This window comes from Canis lupus, chromosome 7 (genome assembly GCF_048164855.1).
Source record: "Canis lupus baileyi chromosome 7, mCanLup2.hap1, whole genome shotgun sequence".
NCBI lineage: Eukaryota > Metazoa > Chordata > Mammalia > Carnivora > Canidae > Canis > Canis lupus.
In genome coordinates this window covers 36,711,749-36,735,165 of record NC_132844.1, presented here as the reverse complement: position 1 = coordinate 36,735,165, position 23,417 = coordinate 36,711,749, and the positions used below count along the sequence as shown (strand labels likewise).

Here is a 23,417-nt window from a genome sequence, read left to right as displayed (position 1 = left end):
ACATTAATCACTGAAAAAGCTCTGTGAGTTAGCAAGAAACAGCAGCTTTGGGGACATAGACCTTGGCTAGTTTCTGGCTTCAATACCTCCCGGCTGCATGACCTTGCACTTGGTGTGCTCTGAGTACCAGTGTCCTCATCTCTGAAGATACTGTCTCTAAATAGCATCTACATCATAGAGTTGTGAAAATTACCTAAGTTCATACCTGAAAGGGCTTCGAACAGTTCCTGAGACATAGTGTTGGATCAAGATCGGATATTTAATTATTATGCCTTAATATTTCAGTTTCAAATATCAAGATTCTAGCCCCATTCTTTAAAGAGAAATTCTGACATTACCAAAATGTTGTTCATATTTCTTTTACTATAGGTCTTAAAGATCACCATGAAACAGAGTCTTGTTTTTTACATACTTTGTCTTATTGTTGCTTAAATCAGATGCTCAGATCTGGGGTTTCTGGGGAAGGGCTCAAGGAGGAAAGTTTGGGACATGGCAAGAGCAGATTAACTGTAATTTTAAACCATTAATGCTCATGTTATGTTAGTTAAATATGAATAATTACTTATAGTTATTGATGCTTCTAAAATGTAGTATTTATAGATTAAACTTTTTTTTGTTACTATAGTTTACTAGGGATTGAATTAAACATTTTATAAATGCTTATGGTTTCCAGGCTCTATGTGACCATGCTGCAAAGTTCATACTGTGTGATATCACCTGCCTATAGTAGAGTCCGGTAATTTACAGCAAGAGTTCTTGGTTATCAGAGAATCATTGATAATGCCTTGAGTTGGACATATTTTTGGCTCCTGCTTATGCTTGCTTTCTAATGATAAATTATTGCTATTTTACTTTCATTTTTAGCAACTTAGTTTGTTGTGGGTTGTTTGGTGAATCTTTTAGTGTTTGGCCTGTGATTTTTTGGTCATTGGTCTTTGAGACTGCATGCATTGCTTTCCGAATATGAAACATCTGTCTTATTTGCAACCATTTATTTGTGAATGTGAAACATCTGCTTTTATTAAAGCAGCTATATGAGCCTTAACCCCCTTCTCAATTTACTTCTATAGTAAGACTTCATTACCACTGCTGGGTTCTTTTTTCTTTTTTTTTTTTTTTTAGTGAGAATATGGAGTTGATGTGGTGGGTAGGCCAGTTGATCTATGGCCAAAAAATTTTAAAGCAATTGTCTTAGATTATTTAGCTATTTTCCCCTTCTGTTGTTGGCCTAAAAATAGGAAGTATTTTTACTTTTCCTTTTAGCCCTGAACCTTATTTATGATAGTTTAGATAGTACTTTTCTTAGGTAGCAAATAATTTTAGATGATTAAGCATGGAAACTGTTGTAGTTAACATTAGAGTTAAATAAATCTTGGCCTTTAGTTTGCTTGCTTTTAAAGATTTTATTTATTTATTTATTTAGACTGCATGTGTGTTGGGGGAGGGGCACAGGAAGAGAGACTCTTAAGCAGACTCTGCACTGAGTGTGGAGCTCAACCTGGGCTTCATCTCACAACTCTAAGATCATGACCTCAGCTGAAATTGAGCTGGACTAGTTTGCTTCCTTTTAACTGGCTAGAATTGTTGTCTCTGTTGTAATATTCTTCTGAATTTAATTTGAAGCTATTACAGTTCTTATATTGCAAATTCTGCTTGAAAAGTCTTGATATTTTGTCTCTCACAGCACTTAACACAGAAAGTATTTAATATTAGTTGTTGATTTGGTATCTTCTTTTCCATTCTCTGTTCATGTTTCCTCAGTATGAAGTCATGATTAGAAACTTTCATTCATTTCAAGTTGTGATTACGTTATCTACTTTTATGTCTTCAGGTTACCAGAGAGAACTTCTCTATCAGAGGGAAGATGGCTCTTTCAGTGCTTTTGGGAATGATGATCCTTCTGGGAGCACTTGGTAAGTACGTTTGTTTCTTTTTAAAGATTTATTTATTTATTTGAGTGAGAGAGTGTGAGTGAGTGCAGGGAGGGGCATTGGGAGAAGGAAAGAGAAACTAGCAGACTCCTCACTGAGCTCAGAGCCTGACTGGAGGCTTGATCTCAAGATCCTGAGATCATGACCTGAGCTGACATCCAGCATTAGATGTTTCTCCAACTGTGCTACACAAGGGCTCCCATTTGGTAAATGTTTTTACTAACAGAACAAGTCTGTCATGTATGAGCTCTCATTAGGTCAAAATGGCCATGAAATGTACAGATGTGTTCCTATAGTGTATAGTGTAGGTTGCTTTTCCTGTAGCCTGGTTTTAAAAGAGATTTTCCTTTTTACATACAGTTTTAACACATTAATAAGTAAAATATTTTTATTGAGAAAAGATAAGTCATAAATCCTTTTTTTGTGTGTGAAAAGTAATAAAAGTACTTTATGATGATGGTGCAGTTGACAAGAAAAACTGGTTAGAGATATTGATTGTGACATAGTTTGGTTTTGTTTTGTTTTAGAGAGAGAGAGAGAGGGAGCATGTGAGCAGGGGAGGAGAGTGAGAAACAGAGGGAGAGGGAGAAAGTGAATCTTAAGCAGGCTCCATACCTAATGTGAATTGATGGGGCTCAATCTCATGATCTTGAGATCAGGAGTCCATTGTTTAACCGACTGAGCCACCCAGGCACCTCGACATAGTTCATTTCTTAATCGGACATGATCAATACAAATTTTGTATTAACATAGTCAACATAGTTTCTTTAAGATTATTTTTTTGTGAAAAACAGTGATGGAATTAAGTAATAAGAATCCAGATCTCCTCCAGAATGGAATCTTTCTGTGGCTGATTTTGGATAATTATTTTCTCTCCTTGCACTATTGTCAATTCTACATTTCACCCAGAAGAAGATTGATTAGCTGTAACAGTCAGGTTAGACATGCATGCTATGGTAACAACAACCCCCTAAAATCTTAGTAGCTTAATTAACAAGAGCTTCTTTCTTGCTTGTGCTGCATTTCCACTGTGGGTCAGCAGAGGGCTCTATAGTCTTTGCTCAGCTGCCACCATCTCCCCAAGGAATCTCTAGGTCGGCTCCAGCCTGGAAACAGAAGGCTGGAGTATCCAACACTGGTCATTAGGTACTTTTGCCTGGGTACAACATTACTTCTGACTTTATCATTATCAGAGCTGGTCACATGGCTGTGCTTGACTTCAAAAGGGCCAAGAAGTAAAAGAGGATCAGATATTACTGAATATTAAGATTTATCACACCTAAACATTTCATAGGGGGGAACCATATCTGCTTCAAATTTTCTTTTGGCCTGTGTCAGAATATAGATCCATAAATAGAAAGGTTTCTGTGTTTTATTGTTTGATGATCTTTTCACATAAATATTTATTGTTCTGTAGCAGGCTTTGGCAAGTTCTTTCTGTAAAGGCTCAGATAGTAAATATGTTAGGCACTGCAGGCCACATTGAGTCTCCGTTGCATGTTGTTTTTTCTCCCCTCCCTTCCCCTTCTCTTTCCTTCTTCTTTTAAAAAACATTCTCAAGGGGAGGGTGGTAGAAGGGAGGCATATGTAAATAGACTCTGGGATGGATTGGATCAGATTTGGCTCAGACAGATTTGGTTCATAGGCTGTAATTTTCTGACTCCTGTCCTATAGGAGAGAAAATATCCATTTTCTCTAGTTAAAAGTACTACAGATTGACTGTGAACTATATATACTTCATCCATGGGTTTAGGGCTGAGCAAAGTATATAATGGGATATTCCTTGGTAAATACCTAGAACAGTCCAATGATGATAACGTTGGACAATTTAATTCTCCTAGAGTGTCGAATTCTCAACCTATAAAATAGTGTGTGTAGGAGATTAGATGATTTCTAAGTCTTCCCAAATCTGGTATTTTGGGAGTTGACCTGGAATTTCTTGGCCACGCTCAAGTGGAAACTGTGTCTACCAGCAAGACTGAGATGTTTATGTTGTCTCTTTGTTGCCTTTCTTCCCTTTGTTCCTTCTTCAGGGATTATCCTTCTGTGAATCTTGTGGTAGAGAAAAAATGTTGTTATTGTTGTTTTCTTGCTCAGTGTTACTTAGAGGACTTATAATGTGTATTTTATGCAACTTTTCTACTTTTTCACCTAGGTTGTCAGCCTTTGTGTTAAGATGTTTCCTTGAAGCTGATCCTTACATAGATATTGATCAGAATGTATTACACAGAACATATACTTGGCTCAAAGGACGTCAGAAATCCAACGGTGAATTTTGGGAGCCAGGAAGAGTGATCCATAGTGAGCTTCAAGGTGGCAATAAAAGTCCAGTAACGCTTACAGCTTATATTGTGACTTCTCTCCTGGGATATAAAAAGTATCAGGTATTTAATCTTTAATTTAATAAATGATGGGTGGGAAATAACAAGGAAGGTAGATCTTGATAGGTCAAGAATGTGTCTGGAGACTTTAAAGAGTTTTGCAATTTTACATCACGTTGGAGATCTGAATTTGGGCATCTTTTTGCTTTGCATTTGTGACCATATTCTTAAATCTGATAATGAAAATATGAACCCACTCTTTCAGAATAACTAAGAATGCTTTCTAATATAAATGCTATTGTACTTGCTATTGGTAAGATAAATTAATACATATTTTATCATTGGAAAGGCTAACTTCTTAGGGGACTAAAAATTCTTCAGAATTTGGGAATGAATTCTAGTACATTCAGGTGGTGAAGGATTTTTGTTTGTTTCTAAAATATCCTGGAGCAATTACAACATCTGCTAATTTAGTACAAAGTATACCCACTCTCTAAAAATCATGTTAAATGGGCATGGACATCTGGATGAGAATGAGTATGCATGGGAAGTTATGCTAATAAGTTTGATTTTGCTCCAGAACTGTCTCAGTGATTGATGCCTTTACTGGTTTAATGGCAACTGCATTTCACATGATTGAAAACAGCCATTCTTGATAGTAAGCTCCTACTAGTAAACTCATACTATTTCGCTAGTCCAGTACTAGGCACATGTAAATATACCTTTTCCCTGAGCGTAGAGCTTCAACACCTAAGATCAGATATGAGTAAAAAAGCTGTGTTTTTTGCTGTCATCTGAGTTCATGATAATCGATGGTAGAAACCCTGACAAAAATTCTTTTTATTTCTTATACCTTCTAGGGAATGGTGCCTATTTACTCAGAAACTGAAAAGTAGTGTTTCTTTCCTTCTTTTTTTTTTTTTGAATCTTTCCTTTTCTTTCTTTGTATTTACTTAAATTTCATGTAGTTAACATACAGTGTAATACTAGTTTCAGGTGTACAATATAGTAATTCTGCACTTCCATACAGCACCTAGTGCTCATTACAAGTGTACGTCTTAATCCCCATCCTCTATTTCACCCATCTCTCTCCCTCCTCCCCTCTGGTAACCATCAGTTTGTTCTCTATAGTGAAGAGTCTGATTTTTGGTTTGCCTCTCTTTTTTCCCCCCTTTATTCATTTGTTTTACTTCTTAAATTCCACATATGAGTGAAATCATAGGTATTTGTCTTTCTCTGACTAACTTACTTCACTTAGCATTATATTTTCTAGCTCCATCCATGTCGTTGTAAATGGCAAGACTCCATTCTATTTTGTGGCTGGGTAGTATTACATTTTGTACACATGCACACATATACATCTTCTTTATCCATTCATCGGTTTATGGACACTTGGGCTACTTCCATATCTAGGCTATTGTAGACAATGCATCTCTAAACATCAGAGTGCATGTATCCTTTTGAATTAATATTTCTGTATTCTTAGTGCAGTTGTTGGATTACAGGGTAGCTCTATTTTTAATATTCTGAGGAACATCTATACTGTTTTCCAGAGTGACTGTATCAGTTTGCATTCCCACCAACAGTACAAGAGAGTTCTCCTTTCTTCACATCCTCACCAACACCTGTTATTTCTTGTGTTGTTGATTTTAGCCAGGTGTGAGGTGATATCTCATTGTAGTTTTGATTTGCTTTTCCTTGATGATTAGTGATGATCACTTTTTCATATGTTTATTGGCCACCTGAATGTCTTCTTTGGAGCAGTATCTTCTGCCTATTTTTTTTTAAAGATTTATTTATTTATTTGAGTGAGAGTATGCAAGCAAGGAGAGGAATAGGGAAAGGGAGAGAATCCTCAAGAATCCCCACTGAACACAGAACTCTATGCCAAAATCATGACCCGGGCTGAAATCAAGAGCTGGATGCTCAGTCAACTGAGCCATCCAGGAGTTTATGTTCCATGACCAAGCCAGCCAGGTGCCCCTCTTCTGCCCATTTTTAATGGGATTATTTGTTTTTTGGGTGTTGAATTATATCAGTTCTTTATATATTTTGGATACTAATCCTTTATCAGATATGTCACTTGCAAATATCTTCTCCCATTTTGTTGGTTGTCTTTTAGTTTTGTTGATTGTTTCCTTGGCATACAAGAAGCTTTTTATTTTGATGTAGTCCCAGTAGTTTATATTTCTTTTTGTTTCCCTTGTCTCAGGAAACCTATCTAGAAAGAAGTTGCTCTGGCTGATGTCGAAGAGGCTACTATGTTTTCTTCTAGGATTTTTATGGCTTCAGGTGTCACATTTAGGTCTTTAATCAATTTTGAATTTATTTTTGTGTGTGGTGTAAGAAAGTGGTCCAGTTTCATTCTTTTGCATGTAGCTGTCCAGTTTTCCCAATGCCATTTGTTGAAGAGATTGTCTTTTTCTCATTGGATATTCTTTACTGCTTTGTTGAAGACTAACTGACTCATAGTTGGTTCATTTCTGAGATATGTATTCTATTCTGTTGATGTATGTGTCTATTTTTGTGCCCTTACTATACTGTTTTGATGACTACAGTTTTGTAATATAACTAGAAGTCTGGAATTGTGATGCCTCTAGCTGTGCTTTTGTTTTTCAAGATTGCTTTGGCTGTTTGGGGTCTTTTGTGGTTCCATACATATTTTAGGATTGTTTTTTAGCTTTGTGAAAAATGCTGGTGATATTTTGATAGAGATTCCACTAAATGTGTGGATTGCTTTGGGAAGTATAGACATTTTAACAATATTTGTTCTTTCAATCCATGAGTATGGAATGTCTTTCTGCTTCTTTGTGTTGCTTCAATTTTTTTTGTCAGCATTTTGTAGATTTTAGAGTATAGGTCCTTCATCTCTTTGGTTGGGTTTATTCCTAGGTATTTTCTTATTTTTGGTGCATTTGTAAATAGATATGATTCTTTTATTTCTCTTTCAAAGCAGTGTTATTTTTAAAATGAATAGCAAATCTTAAAATGTCTGTGATCATCATTGATTCCATTGCCTAGGACAAAGGTGCTTAAACAGACACTGAAATTATTTTTTGAATGAATGTTTGAAAATACTTTTTGTTTAAATGTGTGGTAATGGGTTATTTTGAATAGTAAAATATATGTTTTTTTTTTCCCAAGCCTAATATTGATGTGCAAGAGTCTATCAACTTTTTGGAGTCTGAATTTAATAGAGGAATTTCAGACAATTATACTCTAGCTCTTATAACATATGCACTGTCATCCGTGGGGAGCCCTAAAGCCAAGGAAGCGTTGAATATGCTGACTTGGAGAGCAGAACAAGAAGGTAATGCATGGGGTCATTTGAGATTATTAGACTGCTATGCATTATGAAATATACGAGTTATGTGAGAAAGTTTTGTAAGCCAGATATGAAGATGACAACATTTACCTCTTTCTTCTTCTTTTTTTTTCATTTACCTCTTCTAAATGGGATGGTAAATGAAATACAGATGAGTCAGAGAGGTCTGACATGGCTGCTTCTGTTCTTGCATTTTTTTTTTTTTTTTTTTTTTTTTTTGTTCTTGCATTTTATAAAGAATTTCAGGGCCTGGGTATTTCCTTCTTTTAGATATGTCCTGTATGTCAGTTACCTTTTGAGTTGTCTGATTCCATTTCTGGTTTGGTGGCTTTGAGTGGTTATTTTAGGACATTGGGTTGTGGAGAGACTTGGGTTCAAATTCTAGTTATACTACTTTTGTGAAGTTCAGTTTTCCTGACTATAAAATGTGAATAATACCCAGCAAAATGGAATTAATAGAAATGCAAATGCCAGAAAATGCTGTTAGTGAGTTGGATGACCTTTTTTTTTTTAATGGGCTACAACAGGATTAAAAGTACAGGTGTTGCTACTTCCCAAATGGCCTCAGGGATCCAGGTAGGGGTGTGTGTGTGTGTGTGTCTGTATGTGTGAGAGGGAGAGAGAGACAGACAGACAGATATGGGGATGAGTGGGGAGAAGTAACTTTAGGTAATGTTCACCAATTCGAAGCCCCGTTAATTCAAGAAGGGATAATTGTTGAAAGTGCTTCGAGATTTCGAAGACTATAAAAAATATTGCATTATTGTTAACAGTAACTTAGACTGAATTCTTATTATCTTTAGTGCCTGTTGCAGTGTTGGGGACTAGATTGTTGCATGGAGACTGTAGGTCTTGACATTTCTTCTCTGCTTGTCTAAGTGGTAGTTATTTCACATTCCACCTGAGTGTGATCATCATCTAAAGAGTAATATTTGAGATGGGGGAGGGGGCGCCAAGTAAGAGGTTCCTCTGAGGGTAGCAGGAATATCTCTAGGAAGATTGTTGAATTGGCTAGGGTCCTTCATTTTTTTCTTGGGGGCTTGGATTTTGAACTTATAACACCAAATTTCAGATAATGAAAAAAAGGAGAGGTTTCTGGGAATATTAGAGCTGGCTAATGGCAAATTCCCAGAACAGGGTTCTTTCTAATGTGTCCTAAAATATTTCTTGGGATGGCCTAGTCAGAAAACTTATGTACATTATCTTCTGGAGTATAGTATGTTTCTCTTTTATTTATAGCTGTTTAGTCTCAAGCCAAACATGTGGAATTTCTCTTGGGAAATTATTTTTATCAAAACATCCTCAAAATGAGGAAAAAGATGAAAATTTCCAAGTTGTAATAGTTTAGAAAGTGACCTATAAGTACATGTTTACAACATGTGTGTCTGTGTTTGTGAATACCCATATATTTGCATGGCATAAATATATAGACATATGTCTCTCTCTATATATATATTTATGCCAGTCAAGTAGGACTTGGACCAGTGTAGGAATATTTAATGGTATAAAATGTAATTTTTGCTCCATTCATCAAACTATTATTACTTGTCTCCTGCAGGAGGCATGCAATTCTGGGTGTCATCGGAGTCTAAACTTTCTGAATCCTGGCAACCACGTTCCCTGGATATTGAAGTTGCAGCCTATGCACTGCTTTCACACTTCCTGCAGTATCGGGTTTCTGAGGGAATCCCGATTATGAGGTGGCTAAGCAGGCAAAGAAATAGTTTGGGAGGTTTTGCATCTACTCAGGTGAGTGATGGTAGGTTTTCCTTTTTTAAACTAAGTAATAGTTTAAACATATATGTATGTTTTTAAAAGAAAGAAGTGGTTGCTTTTCTCATGACTTCATAAAATTGGCAATTTAAAAATTTAGTACCTTAAGTCAAAGGTCTAAATTGCCAATTTTAATCTTTTTCTCATCACAGATGTAAACATCATATGTGATATGTATACAAAATAAATGAGTTCCCCATCTATATGGGCCATCTTTCATATGTGGTAACCAATATAGTAGATATTCAGTTTTTTTTCTTTTTTCTTTTTCTTTTTTTTTTTTTTTAGATATTCAGTTTTAGTCAGTAGATACCTTCCAAACCTCTCCTGTACTGTAGGTCAAGAACATTAAAAAATGAATAAAGGAGAGCTGCACCCCCAAGGAAGGTGAACGAATGCATTGTGGGTGTCCTAAACATTGCTACCTTTACTCTTTGGTGACCTTGACATATACTTATATGCACACATGCTTTTCTTTCCTCTATAGGACACTATCATAGCCTTGAAGGCCCTATCTGAATTTGTAGCCCTGATGAACACAGAAAGGACAAACATCCAAGTGACTGTGATGGGGCCCAGTTCACCAAGTCCTGTAAAGTTTCGGATTGACGCACAGAACCGCTTTCTCCTCCAGACGGCAGAGGTGTGGACAAGGGGGTGGTTATTTAAAATTAAATACAGGTGATTCCTTATGCTGGAATGCTATTTTATTTCCATTCTATTGACTTCAACAAAAACTTGTCTCTAGAGCTCTGTAAAGAGACTGGGAGGAAGGAGTACACTCCTTTGGTTGAATTTGCTGAGCTGGGGAAGAAAGGAAGGGATAAGAACTTTGGAAAGATTTTGAAAAGGAGAAAATATGGGCTCTATCATGTTGGGAAAGGAATGAACACCTGCTGAGTTCCTATTCTTTGCAGGCATTGTGCCAGATTTCTTTACATGTGCTATTGCATTTGCTTCTCAAACCAACACTAAGAAAGTAAGTACTTTGATCCCTCCCATACACATGATAAAACAGGTTGAGAGAGGTTAAGTAACTTAATCAAGATCATGTTGCTACTAACAGTAAAGCTAAGATTTGAACCCATGATTTCAGACCATATTCTTTCCAGCTGTACCGCATGTCCTCTTAGGAGATTGATAGAATCAATAGTAGGATTCTTACTTTGAAATAGGATAAAGGCATATCATAGACCCTAACTTTATTCCTGTGGTTAACCTGGTGGGAAGCTGAGAATAATGGATGAAAGTGATAACTTCAAGGCTGGAAACTGAGGAAGAGGGTTGATGGTGAAAGAAAAAGGAGTAGTGTTAACTAAAGTACAGTGATCATGCACCACTGTGTTCCAGGAGGGCCAGAGGATTAGGTGCTGACCAAGGGAGATTGGAGGAGTGAGATGATTTTTGTTTCTTGTATCTCTTGCTTCAGCACCTATTGAAGGGCAGGCAGCCCTATCACCTCTTCAAAGGGTAGAGATGAGGGTGAGTGAAGAGTGGGCCTTTCCTTTGCCTTCATTTCTCTTACCTGGTTGGCCTATAGCTGACATGTGAGGCCATGTACAATTAATTCTTAGAGCTTTTCACAGTTGGCTTATACTCCTAGCGAGGGATAACACTGATTTCTTGTGCTATCTGGAAGGTTCTAGATATGGAGCCTTGTTCACTTTCTTTCTATCTTTATTCAGCTTGCTGTGGCACAGCCAACTGCAGTTAATATTTCCGCAAGTGGTTTTGGATTTGCTATTTGTCAGGTATGTAACAATGTTTATTTTTGTTTAGTTCAATATGACTTGTGATGATAATTCTTTTGTTTGGGGTACTGCTATATCTGTAACTTAGATAATGTATAAAATTCTTAAGGATGTATATCTGTGACTTAGGTAAGATAAATCACTCTTTAATAAAAAGTATTAGAGATGTTACTTCTAGTCAGTAGACAGCAGCCAAATGGATTGATAATCTGAAAAATATTTCTCAAGTATTATATGCTTTTTGAAGTTTCCTAACTTCCAATATGATTCATGTGAGTTGTTGGAACTCCCATCTTTTTTGTGAAAATACAGCTCAGGAATCTCAGTTTCCTCTATGGCTTGATAATAAATGCAATAAATTTTGCCTGTAACTTCTTAATATTCATCTAACAATATAAAGTTCAACATGGTATTATAAGGAATTGACTTGAAGATGGATAATGTGTCCCTTTAATGTAAAATCTTATATAATTGTTGGCTAATTGAATTTAAATTAAAAAATAAAATCTTATATAATAGTAAATAAAACAATTAGAGCATGATACATTCAATGCTTTGCTATAAGAATAAAATCCAAAAAAAACTTACCCTTAATGGTGCAGTAGAATGGATAAAGAAGATGTGATTTATGTATACAATGGAATATTACTCAGCCATTAGAAATGACAAATACCCATCATTTGCTTCGACGTGGATGGAACTGGAGGGTATGCTGAGTGAAATAAGTCAATCAGAGAAGGACAAACATTATATGGTCTCATTCATTTGGGGAATATAAAAAATAGTGGAAGGGAATAAAGGGGAAAGGAGAAAAAATGAGTGGGAAATATCAGAAAGGGAGACAGAACATAAAGACTCCTAACTCTGGGAAACGAACTAGGGGTGATGGAAGGGGAGGTGGGCGGGGGGTGGGGGTGACTGGGTGACGGGCACTGAGGTGGGCACTTGATGGGATGAGCACTGGGTGTTATTCTATATGTTGGCAAATTGAACACCAATAAAAAATAAATTTATATTAAAAAAGAATAAAATGGAAGTAGTATGTAAAATCCTGAATGGAATAGTTATTATACTACTTAATACATTGAAAATTATAGGGACTTGACACAATCCTTTTGGAAACCAAAAATAATATGTTATAGGACCAAAAAAGGTTATGTGCTTGGTTAAAGTATACAAATCAAATAAACCCTGAAAGATTTACTGAGGAAGTTTTAAAAAATGCTATTATAGAGAAAAGGTACTTTCCCAAAACCAGGACAACTGTTTTAGTTGAAAGAAAAAGTATACTTGCTGAGTAGGGCAGATAGATGGCCAGGTATAATTTCAAAACTTCCAAATAATTCTAAGATTATTTGTATAATATTCAAAGCACAGTTGTAAATGTTTTTTAAAAGGCAAGTAAAAATGATCACCATTAAAAGGACATATTCAACAAAAAGGATAGAAAGAGAAAAGAGTGAATAATTTATATTTATCTTTACTAACAGAGGCCATGTGAAAATTCTCATTCTCAAGCTTTCTTTTAAAGCAAACAGAATATCCAAAAGTAAATACACAGGATATTTTAGATGTAATTAAAAAATTATGTGTACTTAAATCACCAAATTGGTTGGCATTCAGTCTTGATTAAACTGAATGTAGATAAATTACTGAAGCCAAATGAGTCTTAGCTGAGCTTGGAAGAACACAGGAGTAAATGTGGTACCTGCTGGTCAGAATGCTCACTACTCCAAATCTGTATCAACAATGCAGAAAACAAAAGGTAGATACCAATAGACACTTCTTATAATGGAGAAACAAATTGTTAAATAGTTGGTCACCTGGGAATGTACTAAGAAAGGAAAGAAACCTCTCAGGTTTACAGTAAATGTTAACCTCTTTCAAGTACTAAAATGCTAAGCTGTTGGAAATAAACTGCAAGATGTTTCAAAGTTCTCTAAAAGAGCAGTTGAGCTTTTCGTGGGTCAAACGTTAATCCCAATACTAAGTTATAGATGCATATTAATTATGACCCAGAGGACAAAACTAGTAGTTCTTGTTTGTTTCCTATGACACTGGTCTCTAAAGGACGATTGCATGCCACGGGAAAGGGGATGATGGAAATAACAGAGATCATCTCTTCAGTTTTATGAAACCATTCTTCAGCTCCTCCAAGAATATTCTAAAATTTTAATTGTAGTTTAAGAAAGAGTTGGAGAATGTCCAGAGTGAGATAACCAGAATGATCAAGGGGATGAAGGGATTCTATGAGCTGTGTGTAGCAGAATAATAAGTTAGAACTCTTAGGTCTGAAAGATGAAGACTTAAAAAGAAGATTTATTATTTATTTGTTTTTTTTAATGATTTATTCATTTTAGAGATAGAGAGTGCAAGCAGGGGGAGGAGCAGAGGGCAAGGAGACAAGTAGACTCCACACTGAGCACAAAGCCCAGTGTGGGCTTGATCCCCCGACCCTGAGATCATGACCTGAGCCAAAATTAAGAGTTGGATGCTTACCCGACTCAGCCACCCAAGCTTCCCTAGAAAGAAGATTTTTTTTTTTTAAATGTGAAAATCTATAGAGGGACTAGATGTTTAGTTCTAAGGTGTGAGTGTGTGTGTGTGTGTGTGTGTGTGTGTGTGATTCAAGTGTAAGAGAATACATTTCATAGCAATGGTAAAGCTTATGAACCTTGGTGTCAATGAAGGTGGAAGAGTTACAAAATTGAAATAGATTCCAATTCAACTTGGCATGAGGCAGGCGTAGGAAATTTTGAGTATATCTCCAAGCTTCTGATCTTAGGAACTGTTTGGGAAACAAACAAAAAATCCAAATTTGTCCTCACATTTGCCCAGTGTCGCCACAGCACCTTTCACTACTGGTAGGCACAGAGTATTTGCTGAAAAAGATCCAACTGTCTTGAAATCCATCATTTATTTTATCATCTTTTAAAAATATTGTACAACCAAAAATAATACTGAACAGTTGAACAGTTTTCTGTTCAACCAGGGCAGGGCTCTTAAATATTTTTGTTTTGATTTAGCTTCCTGAGTTTCTAAGGTTTCAGTTTGTGAAAAAGGACACCAGTTGGGCAGCAGAGCTTAGAAATTGGTGGATGCTTTCAAGAAAGAAATAGGCAATTGTTTCACTTTTTCCCTAATGGGAATATTTTATGTTCTTTGAAAAAAAAAAAAAAACAATACCTGTGAATATCATGAAGGTCTATACCTGTTCTGGAGTATTACCTAAAAATTTTCTCAATTTTTAAGATCATTGCTTATGAACTTTTATAATATTTGTTAATGATACTTTGTTAGCTAGTAAAACTAATTTTTCTTTTTTTTTACAAATCTAGTTGCTTTTATCCCAAAAAGAATCATTATCTAATATTTAAAATAAGTAATGATGGCAATTTATTGCTAATAATTGTGACTAACTTATTATTTATGCTTATTTATTTGTTACAGTTTAATGTTATTTATAATGTGAAAGATTCGGGTTCTCAGAGAAGACCGAGATCCCTTCAAGACCAAGAAGCCTTTGATTTAGATGTTGTTGTAAGAGACAATAAAGATGATATCAATCACTTGAATTTGAATGTATGCACAAGGTTGGTATTGCCTTCAGTCCTTTCTCTTTTTTTTTTTTAAATAGATTTTTAAGATTGATTGATTTTTGAGAGGGAGAAAGAGTACATGTGATGGGGAGAAGGGCAGAGGGAGAGGAAGAGAGAAAGAACCCTAAGCAGAGGGAGAGGGAGAGAGAAAGAACCCTAAGCAGGCTCCATGCTCATCTCTGAGCCTGATGTGGGGCTCAGTCTCACAGCTCTGAGATCGTGACCTGAGCCAAAATCAAGAGTCAGATGCTTAACCAACTGAGCCACCCAGGCACCCCAGATTTGAAAATGTATATATATGTAGTTATCTAACTATATCAATATAAGGAGTTAATATTTAACAAAGATTTCAGTTATGTAATATACTTCAGATTACAAACTAGAAATATTGCTTAATTATATTTAAGTATTTTTTAATGTGTCCAGAATTTTTTACAAGTTTTCCTTGTGTTTATAACTTTGAATAGAAAAATTTCATAAAATGTGGGTCTAATGAAAATTTTAAGTTAACCAATCATGTTTAATACTCTAAAAATCGGTTATTTCTTGGTAAGTAATTTTCTCTTAAATAATTATTCCAGGTTTATGTTTAACCTTTAGTAGTATGCTTTACCCCAAGACTTCATAAGAACATGCAAGTTTAACAAAGAGAATAGTTTTTGTAGGCACAGTGAAAATGCTCCAGCTGAGAAGGTCTTCACCTTGGTTAAATAGGCACTTTTTGTTTCCAGGAGTACTTAAAAAGGTGATTCTTTTTTTTTTTTTTAATAAGGTGATTTTTAAATTCAGTCTGTATCCACACATCTGAGGATCTTGTTAAGTCAAAAGGAAAAGGGGTTCCAACTCAAATCTGCTGACTTCACAGATTCAGTCTGTGAAGCTGCCTTCTTCAGCTTTCTTGGTCATTCTAATGCATACACAAGTTTGAGAGCAAATCCTTTAGAAGGTTCTTCAACATTCTAGGGTTGAACCCCCTAGTGTTCTGGTTGAAATTTGCTTGCTGTTGGGCTGGAAGCCACGGATGTGGTCCTGAGCTGCCAGATGTACTTTAAAGTCATCACTGGGTGTTTCTGCAGGTGGCCAACCTTTTAGCCATCACTTGAATCCAATCTCCTCCATTGCTGCTACCATCTTTACTACTTTTGGGCTTTAATGTTCATGATTTTGGTATAAAATTTCACATGTGTTTGTCCCTTCATTACTGGGCAGTTTTGACCCTCAGTAGGGGGATATTAGACTTTCTTCAGTGGCTTCCTTTTTAGCTGAGAAGAACGTAGAACTCCCATTATTGTTTATGAAGCTTATGATTGGGTCCTTTTCCAGAATAATGGTATCAAGTTATTATTATTATTGTAAGTAATAATAAGCTACATTTATCACAAGCTTACATGCCAGACATTGTACCAAGGACTTTTCTTTAAAAAGATTTTATGTACTTATTAGAGAGAGAGGGAGAGAGAGAGAGAGAGAGAGAGAGAGAGAGAGAGAGAATGAGCAGGGAGGAGGGGCAGAGGGAGAGAAAGAGAGAAGCAGGCTCCTTGCTGAGCAGGGAGCCCACTGTGGGGCTCAAGCTCAGGACACTGGGATCATGACCTGAGCTGAAGGGAGACGCTTAACCACTGAACCATCCAGGAGCCCCTGTATCAAGCAGTTTTACATGTATCTCATTTAATCTTTACAATAACTTTACAAAGCAGGTAGTATTATTGTCCCTGCTTTTCTCATTCATTCATTCATTCATTCAGTAAATATCAGTTGAGTCTCCATTATGTGCCAAACACTGTGTCAGATGTTGGATGGTGATCTACAAAAGACACAGGCCCTGTCTTCATGGAAATTACTGTTTGGAGGTGAGACAGAGAGAAATTAATAAAAACATATCTTTTTAAAATTTAAATTCAGTTTGTTAACATACAGTATAACACCTAGTGCTCATCATGTCACGTCCCCTCCTTAGTGCCTGTCACCCGGTTACCCCATCCCCTCACCCACCTCCCCTTCAGTGACCTTCAATTTGTTTCTCAGGAGTATCTCACGGTTTGTCTTCCTCTCTAATTTAAACTTAAATCTTCTAAATAAGTCTAAAATTCTAGTTTTGAAGTGGGCAAAGCAGAAAAGTCTTTGGAACTGTGAGAGGGAGTTTACCTAGGGAGGTTAATTGAAGAAACAGATAAGGAAAATTAGGTGAAAGTAGGATTCAGATCATGATGGAGACTCATTACTTATAAGGGCTCATGAAAGGATGCACAAGTCCCAATCTTACCCTATCATCAGGAATCAGATGGGCAATAGCCTTTGATAGATGACTTTTCTCTTTTTTTGGGAGAAACTAGAGAAGGGAACAGTTTTCATGTGAGAGTAGTAGTTTTATAAAGAGGGTTTGGATGCTGCTACGAGTCTTCTGAGAAAAATCTGATATGAATACAAATAACATTTTCAGTGAAATTTTTCAGTGGCACTTAATAAAAAGAAAAACCGATATTTTAGGCACTTTACTCCCATCAGTAGGGTTCAAGCCCTTACTCATCTCGGACAAGATTTTCTGTGTGTGGCATGGTCATTTGACAAATTCTGCTCTGGGCTGGTAGAAAGACCAGGTTAACCAAGGCACTTTTGATGATGTACTGAAAGTCATCATATTTAATTGGATTGGCTGTTCTTCTCATCTTAAATGTTTGCTCAGACACAAACCTCTGGCTGCAGTGGACTTATTAGTTTTCAATAGCATCTCTTTTGGCTTAGTGCATCCCTCCACAGATGGTTTCACTTGTTTGGGATTGCTGAGCCAGCTGTTGTCGGCAGTTGTACTATACGGCTTTTCAATCAGTCATGTTTGGCAGCCATTGGTTTGTTGCTCTAAAAAGCAAGGTTCTCCACCAGCCCTTCTTGCTTTTGCCATCTGAAGGGACAACAGAAACTCACTTAACAATGTTCTGATCCTTTCACATTGTAGACAGACTCCTTTCCATAACCACACTGGGCTCTTTCAACTCCAAACAAAAAGCTCTTGCCACCTATTCATTTTGGAAAACTGTTTATTTTAAAGGAGACCAAACACTGTTGGTGCCCAGATTGTTTGATGTTCACATTGTGTAGGACAGGGTGAGAGAACAATGTAGTGTAACAGAATTTTCCAAGGCTTGTAATTCCCACTAGGTGGCCAAAGAAAACACAGAATGTGCTCCAAGTACATTTTGAAGAACAAAGGAAAAGACTCTCCCTACTGGTCTTCTTTTTCTAAAACCAGATGAAGAGAAGATTGCTAAAGTTCTGGCGGTGGTCTGCTGCTAAGTGGTCAAGTTTTCAGTTTCTTTTTCAGTTCCTGGCTTTCAGCTGGAAAGCTTAGTGGTGCCAACTTCTGAAAAAATTAAAAATGCAATTCAATTTGGAATCCCCCCCAGAACACAGAGTTGCCCACTGAAAGGGCATCCAGGTTGTGCTTGTTACAATATATGGGCCCAAGGTTGATACATTGCAAGCATTTCATGTCAAACAGATGCATTGCTAAGTCATTATTCCTCATGTGGTTGAAAATTATAAGAATTTCATATCTATAAGGAAAGGATTGCCAGTTTTATAATTTTCTATAGTGATTTTTTTTTTTTTTTTACTTCAACTCAACAGTAAGTACTTGGAATAACACTTGGAAGTTTTAATTTATATGTGAAGAGAGTTTGCCAGTAGCTTTAGGTTTTTCCTAAAGGATTTTCTTCTTTCCATCCTTTCCTCTGATTTAGATTTTTGGGCCCAGCTAGAAGTGGCATGGCTCTGATGGAAGTGAACCTCCTCAGTGGTTTTACGGTGCCTTCAGACGCGATTCCTCTGAGCGAGACAGTGAGGAAAGTGGAACATGATCATGGAAAACTCAACCTATATTTAGATTCTGTAAGTAGTAAAATGTAAGTTTTATGTGGTTAACTAGTGACAAGGCTGCCATTTATTGTGTTGGAAAGTCTGCCCTACTCTAGGCCTATATCCTTTGTCTTTATTTCAGCTTTATGTGTCCCCCGAATGACCCAAATGTGGCAACCTTATATTGTCTCCCCTAAAAAGCCATCACTATAAAATCAACTTAAAGACAAGGTTATTAATGATGAGCCTGATGAAAGTCTTGATAACTAAGTCATTATTTCATGTCAGATGTAAACCTATGTAAAAAATGGGTAGGAAATATCAGAAAGGGAGACAGAACATGAAGATTCCTAACTCTGGGAAATGAACTAGGGGTGGTGGAAGGGGAGGAGGGCGGGGGGGTGGGGGTGAATGGGTGATGGGCACTGACGGGGGCACTTGACGGGATGAGCACTGGGTGTTATTCTGTATGTTGGCAAATTGAACACCAATAAAAAAGAAATTTATTATTAAAAACAATTGTCACATTGTAACTTCAAAAATTCTGTCCAGGTCTCAGTTTGAGAACCCCTCTGCCTTAGGGAATTGCTAAAATTATGTCTGTAAATGTTGACAATGAAAGCTTTAATTATGAGTTTTAAAATGCTTTCATGGAGCTTTTAATAAATCCCAAAGTGTTTAATATTCCTGCAATAAATATATATTAGGTGCTTAAATCATAGAAGAGTATTCTCGAGGTTTAGTCTTTATACAAATTATTATATGATTTTCATGTACTTTTCTCTTTGTTGTATGAAAATTACTGATCCAAAAATAAGGTGCATAAAATATATGAGAGAAACATAGTGAAGAATTCAAGACTGTAGTTGTATGTCTCAAAACTTCTGGGATATTATTTATTCTTTTTTTCTAACATCTCTGTGAAACTTTTAGGTTGAATCAAAATTGAGTTCTTAAGTGTTCTTAGGATTTCATGTTATATTGGGGGAATACCTATGTTTCTCATTCCAGTTTTGCCAAGTAAGAATCAGAAATATATTGCTTTAGTGATATGTACACTTAAAAAAAAAACAACTAGTTCCTGAACATTCTCATTTGTTTTAGGACTTCAAAAACCATTCTGGCCAAAACTCTGTTAAAAGTCATTCAAAATCTCTAGCTTGTTTCTCTGTTCAAGAGTTTTTATATATTACATACTGCTTAAATACCATGGGCTTGATTTTGAACATGAAACACAAGTTTAAGGTTTTTATTTAATAATGTGATTGGTTGTGGAGCTTTCCTCTTACTGGGTGAGGTTGCTCCCCTGTACTGAGGGCAATTCTTCAGAGAAGGGTGCTGCTGTGAGCTATCAGCAGCACCCAAGGTGGGTGCATTGCCTGAGGTGGGGATTAGATAAGGCATCAGGGCCCAGGAGCGTGCATCCATGGACTTGCTGCTTTCTTAACCTCTCTGATTCTCAGTATTGCTTTTGGTAAAATGGAAGTGAGTACAATATCTAATCTTGAAGAATTGTTTTATGAGTTAAATGAGATAATTTATATAAAGGGCTTATTACCATAGTACTGGGCACATAGAAATTCTCCCTAAATGTTAGTCTCTATCCATTTCCTAAAATGATAAGAAAAAGAAATGTCTTTTGCTTTATCATGAACACATCATCTGTCACCCGCTTAAGAGTCTTTTGTATTGTTTTCAAGGTAAATGAAACCCAGATTTGTGTTGATATTCCTGCTGTGAGGAACTTTAAAGTTTCAAACACACAAGATGCTTTGGTGTCCATCGTGGATTACTATGAACCGAGTAAGTGTGTTCTAGAGTTCCTAATACGTTAGAAGTTAAGCCAGACATTCATTTATTTCAAGTGGCCACCTATTTTGTGTGTGGGGAGGGTAGGAAGTGAAGTACAGGAGATGAGCTTTCCATTTAAATGAAGACCATTGATAATTTTAAAAAGTCACATGATAGCATTTAGCAGATGAGTACAAAAAAGTCATTATCTTTCCTAATAAGATATGGTTAGGCTATTCCTCATGTTTCAGGTTTTTAAGTCACAATTGCAAAATTTACAAAGAAAAACTGACATAACTGTGAGTCCAGTTATGTGCAGTTTCCAAGGTTTTGCCTCTGTTCCAAACATCCCTTCCATCTGTTTTCTATTTTAAAATGGGATTTCTTCAGGAGAGAAAATAAGCCTAATTTACAGTATAAAAGATTGGGATGGGTTAAGCTGAGTCTGTTGTTTTGCTAAAATTTATACATTATATCAGATTTTTTTTTAGTATATCAAGAAGAAGATAGTCTGTTTGGAAAATAACCTGAACTTCTTTGATTTTCCTGGTGACTTCCTACTTTATAAAATGTTAAATATTCAAGATGTGAAAGTGGAGATCTGGTTTGTAGATTACCCAAGTTAGGACTACTCTACACTCAGTCACAGAGTAACATTTTGAGAGTGTATGATCTCTGTAATTCTAAAAAGTTGTACTCTGAGTGAGTACTCCTGGTGGCTCAGAATCATCAGAGTGCATTGAGAATCGTTAACATTTTGACGTGTTCTGTAGTTGTAGATAATTATACTCTAAAGTAAAATGGACTTATTAACATTAGAAGTATTCGATAGAGGATCATTGAAGATTAAGGTTAAGAACACCAGTTCTTTCTTCTTCTGAGTCAACAAGTCAGTTCTCAGCATTTGCCTCCTGGTGGAATTGGGGAAGAGCATTTGCCCAGGTTTGTATGGGAGGTTTGGGGAAAACACTGAGGACAGCATTTCTTTTCTGGTAGAATGATGGGATACACTGTGGAGACTCAGTGGTAGTGTTTCGTCATCCAACTTTGGAATTCAAACTAGTTGCAAAAATTCTCCAATTGATGTTTCTTCAGTAAGTAGAGAATATTTTAAACATTCAAGAAATAAAATATTCAGCCTATGTAAATTTTTTGGGGGAAAGCAACTTATTTATGAGGGGGACATTTTCAAATGAAAATATGGGAAAGGTCAGAAATAATAAAAACCTGAAAACCCAGCTTTGAAGATCCTAAAATTAAAAAACATATAATAATAAAAATACTTTAAAATATAACATTAAAAAATCATGAAGAAATCTGAAAATAGAATGTTTTTAAAAACTGTAAATATAAAAATCATATATGTCATATAGCAAGTTTCCTATAGTGCTATAGGTTTCTTTATCTAGCTCTAAAAAAATATTAGCTTATACTGTAAAATTTACCCAAGTTGATTGGTTTTTGGATGCTACCTGCTCAACATTTTGAAATATTGAGACGCATTACATATGCAGGCTTCTCTGCATTTTTATGTTTTTTAATAAAGCCCACGGTAAATCTTCTAATGATTTGAGCTTTGCTTGAATGCATAGAAAATGACACTCTAAAATAAACTCTCATGGAGGCTAAACAATTCTCAATCCAAAGTCCTTGTTCTGGGAAGAGATTGGTGTGTATGTGGGATTGCAGTGGGCTGCTGCAGTGTGTTTTCCCACTGAGTGCCGGCCAACTGCTGGTGGTGGACACCGTGCCAGGAAGGCATTGTTTCTTTCTTAGATTTGGTTAGCAGAGTGGGCCCTTCCTGAGCATTTCAGTTGTTTCTTTCTTTCTTTTTTTTTCCTTAAAGATTTTTATTTATTTATTTATTCATGAGAGACACAGAGAGAGAGAGAGAGGCAGAGACTGGTGGAGGGAGAACCAGGCTCCCTGCAGGGAGCCTGATGCAGAACTCAATCCCAGAACCCCAGGATCATGTCCTGAGCTGAAGGCTCCATCACTGAGCCACCCAGGCATCCCTTCAGTTGTTTCTTGTAAAGAAAAATACAATTATGTGAAGAATAGAAAATTCAGAGAAGTGTACTGAAATGCTCTTAAGTTTTGGCAGAGTATATGTTTCTAAACAAGTGATCCATGTAAACTAATATCTGCCTCCACACAGGGAGACAAGCGGTGAGGAGTTACAACTCAGAAGTGAAGCTGTCTCCTTGTGACCTCTGTGGGGATGATCATGGATGCAGTCCTTGTGAGAGAGGAGCAGCGGCCACTCCTTGTCATTCTACAGTCATTGTCGTGTTCTGTTTTATGCTGCTGTTCTCTATACAGCAGTGGCTGTGATTCATTTTATAAGGACTCCATGTAACATTGACATTTCTGGAAGTCATACGTGATTGAATTGTCTTCATTACCAAGTATTGCTTCTATTTTTGAAAAACAATGTTTTTCTTCTTATGGGGTTGTGGGGGATGGTGCACAACAGGTCCTAGTGTGTATAGCTGCATAAATGCTGTCTTTACCTGACTTGTGTAGAACAAAAAAAAAAATATCAGTCTTGCAGTTGTGCGTCTTTATTTCCCCCCCTCTTAAAAATCATTTATGGATGTTTTATGGAGGTCATTTTCCCAGAATAAAGGTGTTATTTTAGATTAGTTACTCTTTTTATTTCCTAGAAGAAATGAGCCTAGATTCTTAAGCATTACTATACACCAGTGTTGGCTTCAGCATTAAACACATTAAAGTCTGGGAACTGGGAGAAAGCAACCAGAAGGAGGAGCTTGCTCTGTTCTGTTCCCACATCTATCCACCCCTACCTGCCATCCTACCTTATCCCCAGTGGTCTCAGTATATCCTTCTTAATTGGATATCACTTCTTCTTTTATAGAATGTAGGAGGTGAGAGTTGTTTTTTTTTTTTTTAATTTTTAAGTGAAGTGGTGTTTTTTTTTTTTTTACCCAATCTTTATCTCATCCACCAATCTTTACCCTTCCTGTTTTTCTTTTGGAGAGGAGAGGGGGAATGTATGATTCAGAGCTTGAGAAGTTTACAGAAACCTGCCCTAGGGGGTCCTGGGTGCACTG

At 36.4% G+C, this 23,417-nt stretch overlaps 1 protein-coding gene across 6 annotated transcripts in view; it reads left to right on the top strand.

Moving 5' to 3' along the window:
• The window catches only part of CD109 (CD109 molecule), a 126,419-nt gene extending 103,431 nt beyond the window's left edge, over positions 1-22,988 (top strand). For 4 of the 6 annotated variants that reach the window (XM_072832330.1, XM_072832331.1, XM_072832332.1 and 1 more), the window contains 10 exons: positions 1,832-1,913; positions 4,087-4,315; positions 7,397-7,562; positions 9,136-9,326; positions 9,838-9,993; positions 11,036-11,101; positions 14,552-14,694; positions 18,438-18,585; positions 20,253-20,355; positions 22,502-22,988. In XM_072832330.1, the coding sequence (XP_072688431.1) occupies positions 1,832-1,913; positions 4,087-4,315; positions 7,397-7,562; positions 9,136-9,326; positions 9,838-9,993; positions 11,036-11,101; positions 14,552-14,694; positions 18,438-18,585; positions 20,253-20,355; positions 22,502-22,677 (1,460 nt within the window). In that variant the 3' untranslated portion in view covers positions 22,678-22,988. Of the gene's footprint in view, positions 1-1,831; positions 1,914-4,086; positions 4,316-7,396; positions 7,563-9,135; positions 9,327-9,837; positions 9,994-10,267; positions 10,330-11,035; positions 11,102-14,551; positions 14,695-18,437; positions 18,586-20,252; positions 20,356-21,339; positions 21,414-22,501 lie in introns of those variants that run through there. The other 2 variants (XR_012033985.1, XM_072832333.1) reach the window with 2 other exon arrangements.
• The last annotated feature ends 429 nt before the right edge of the window (positions 22,989-23,417 follow it).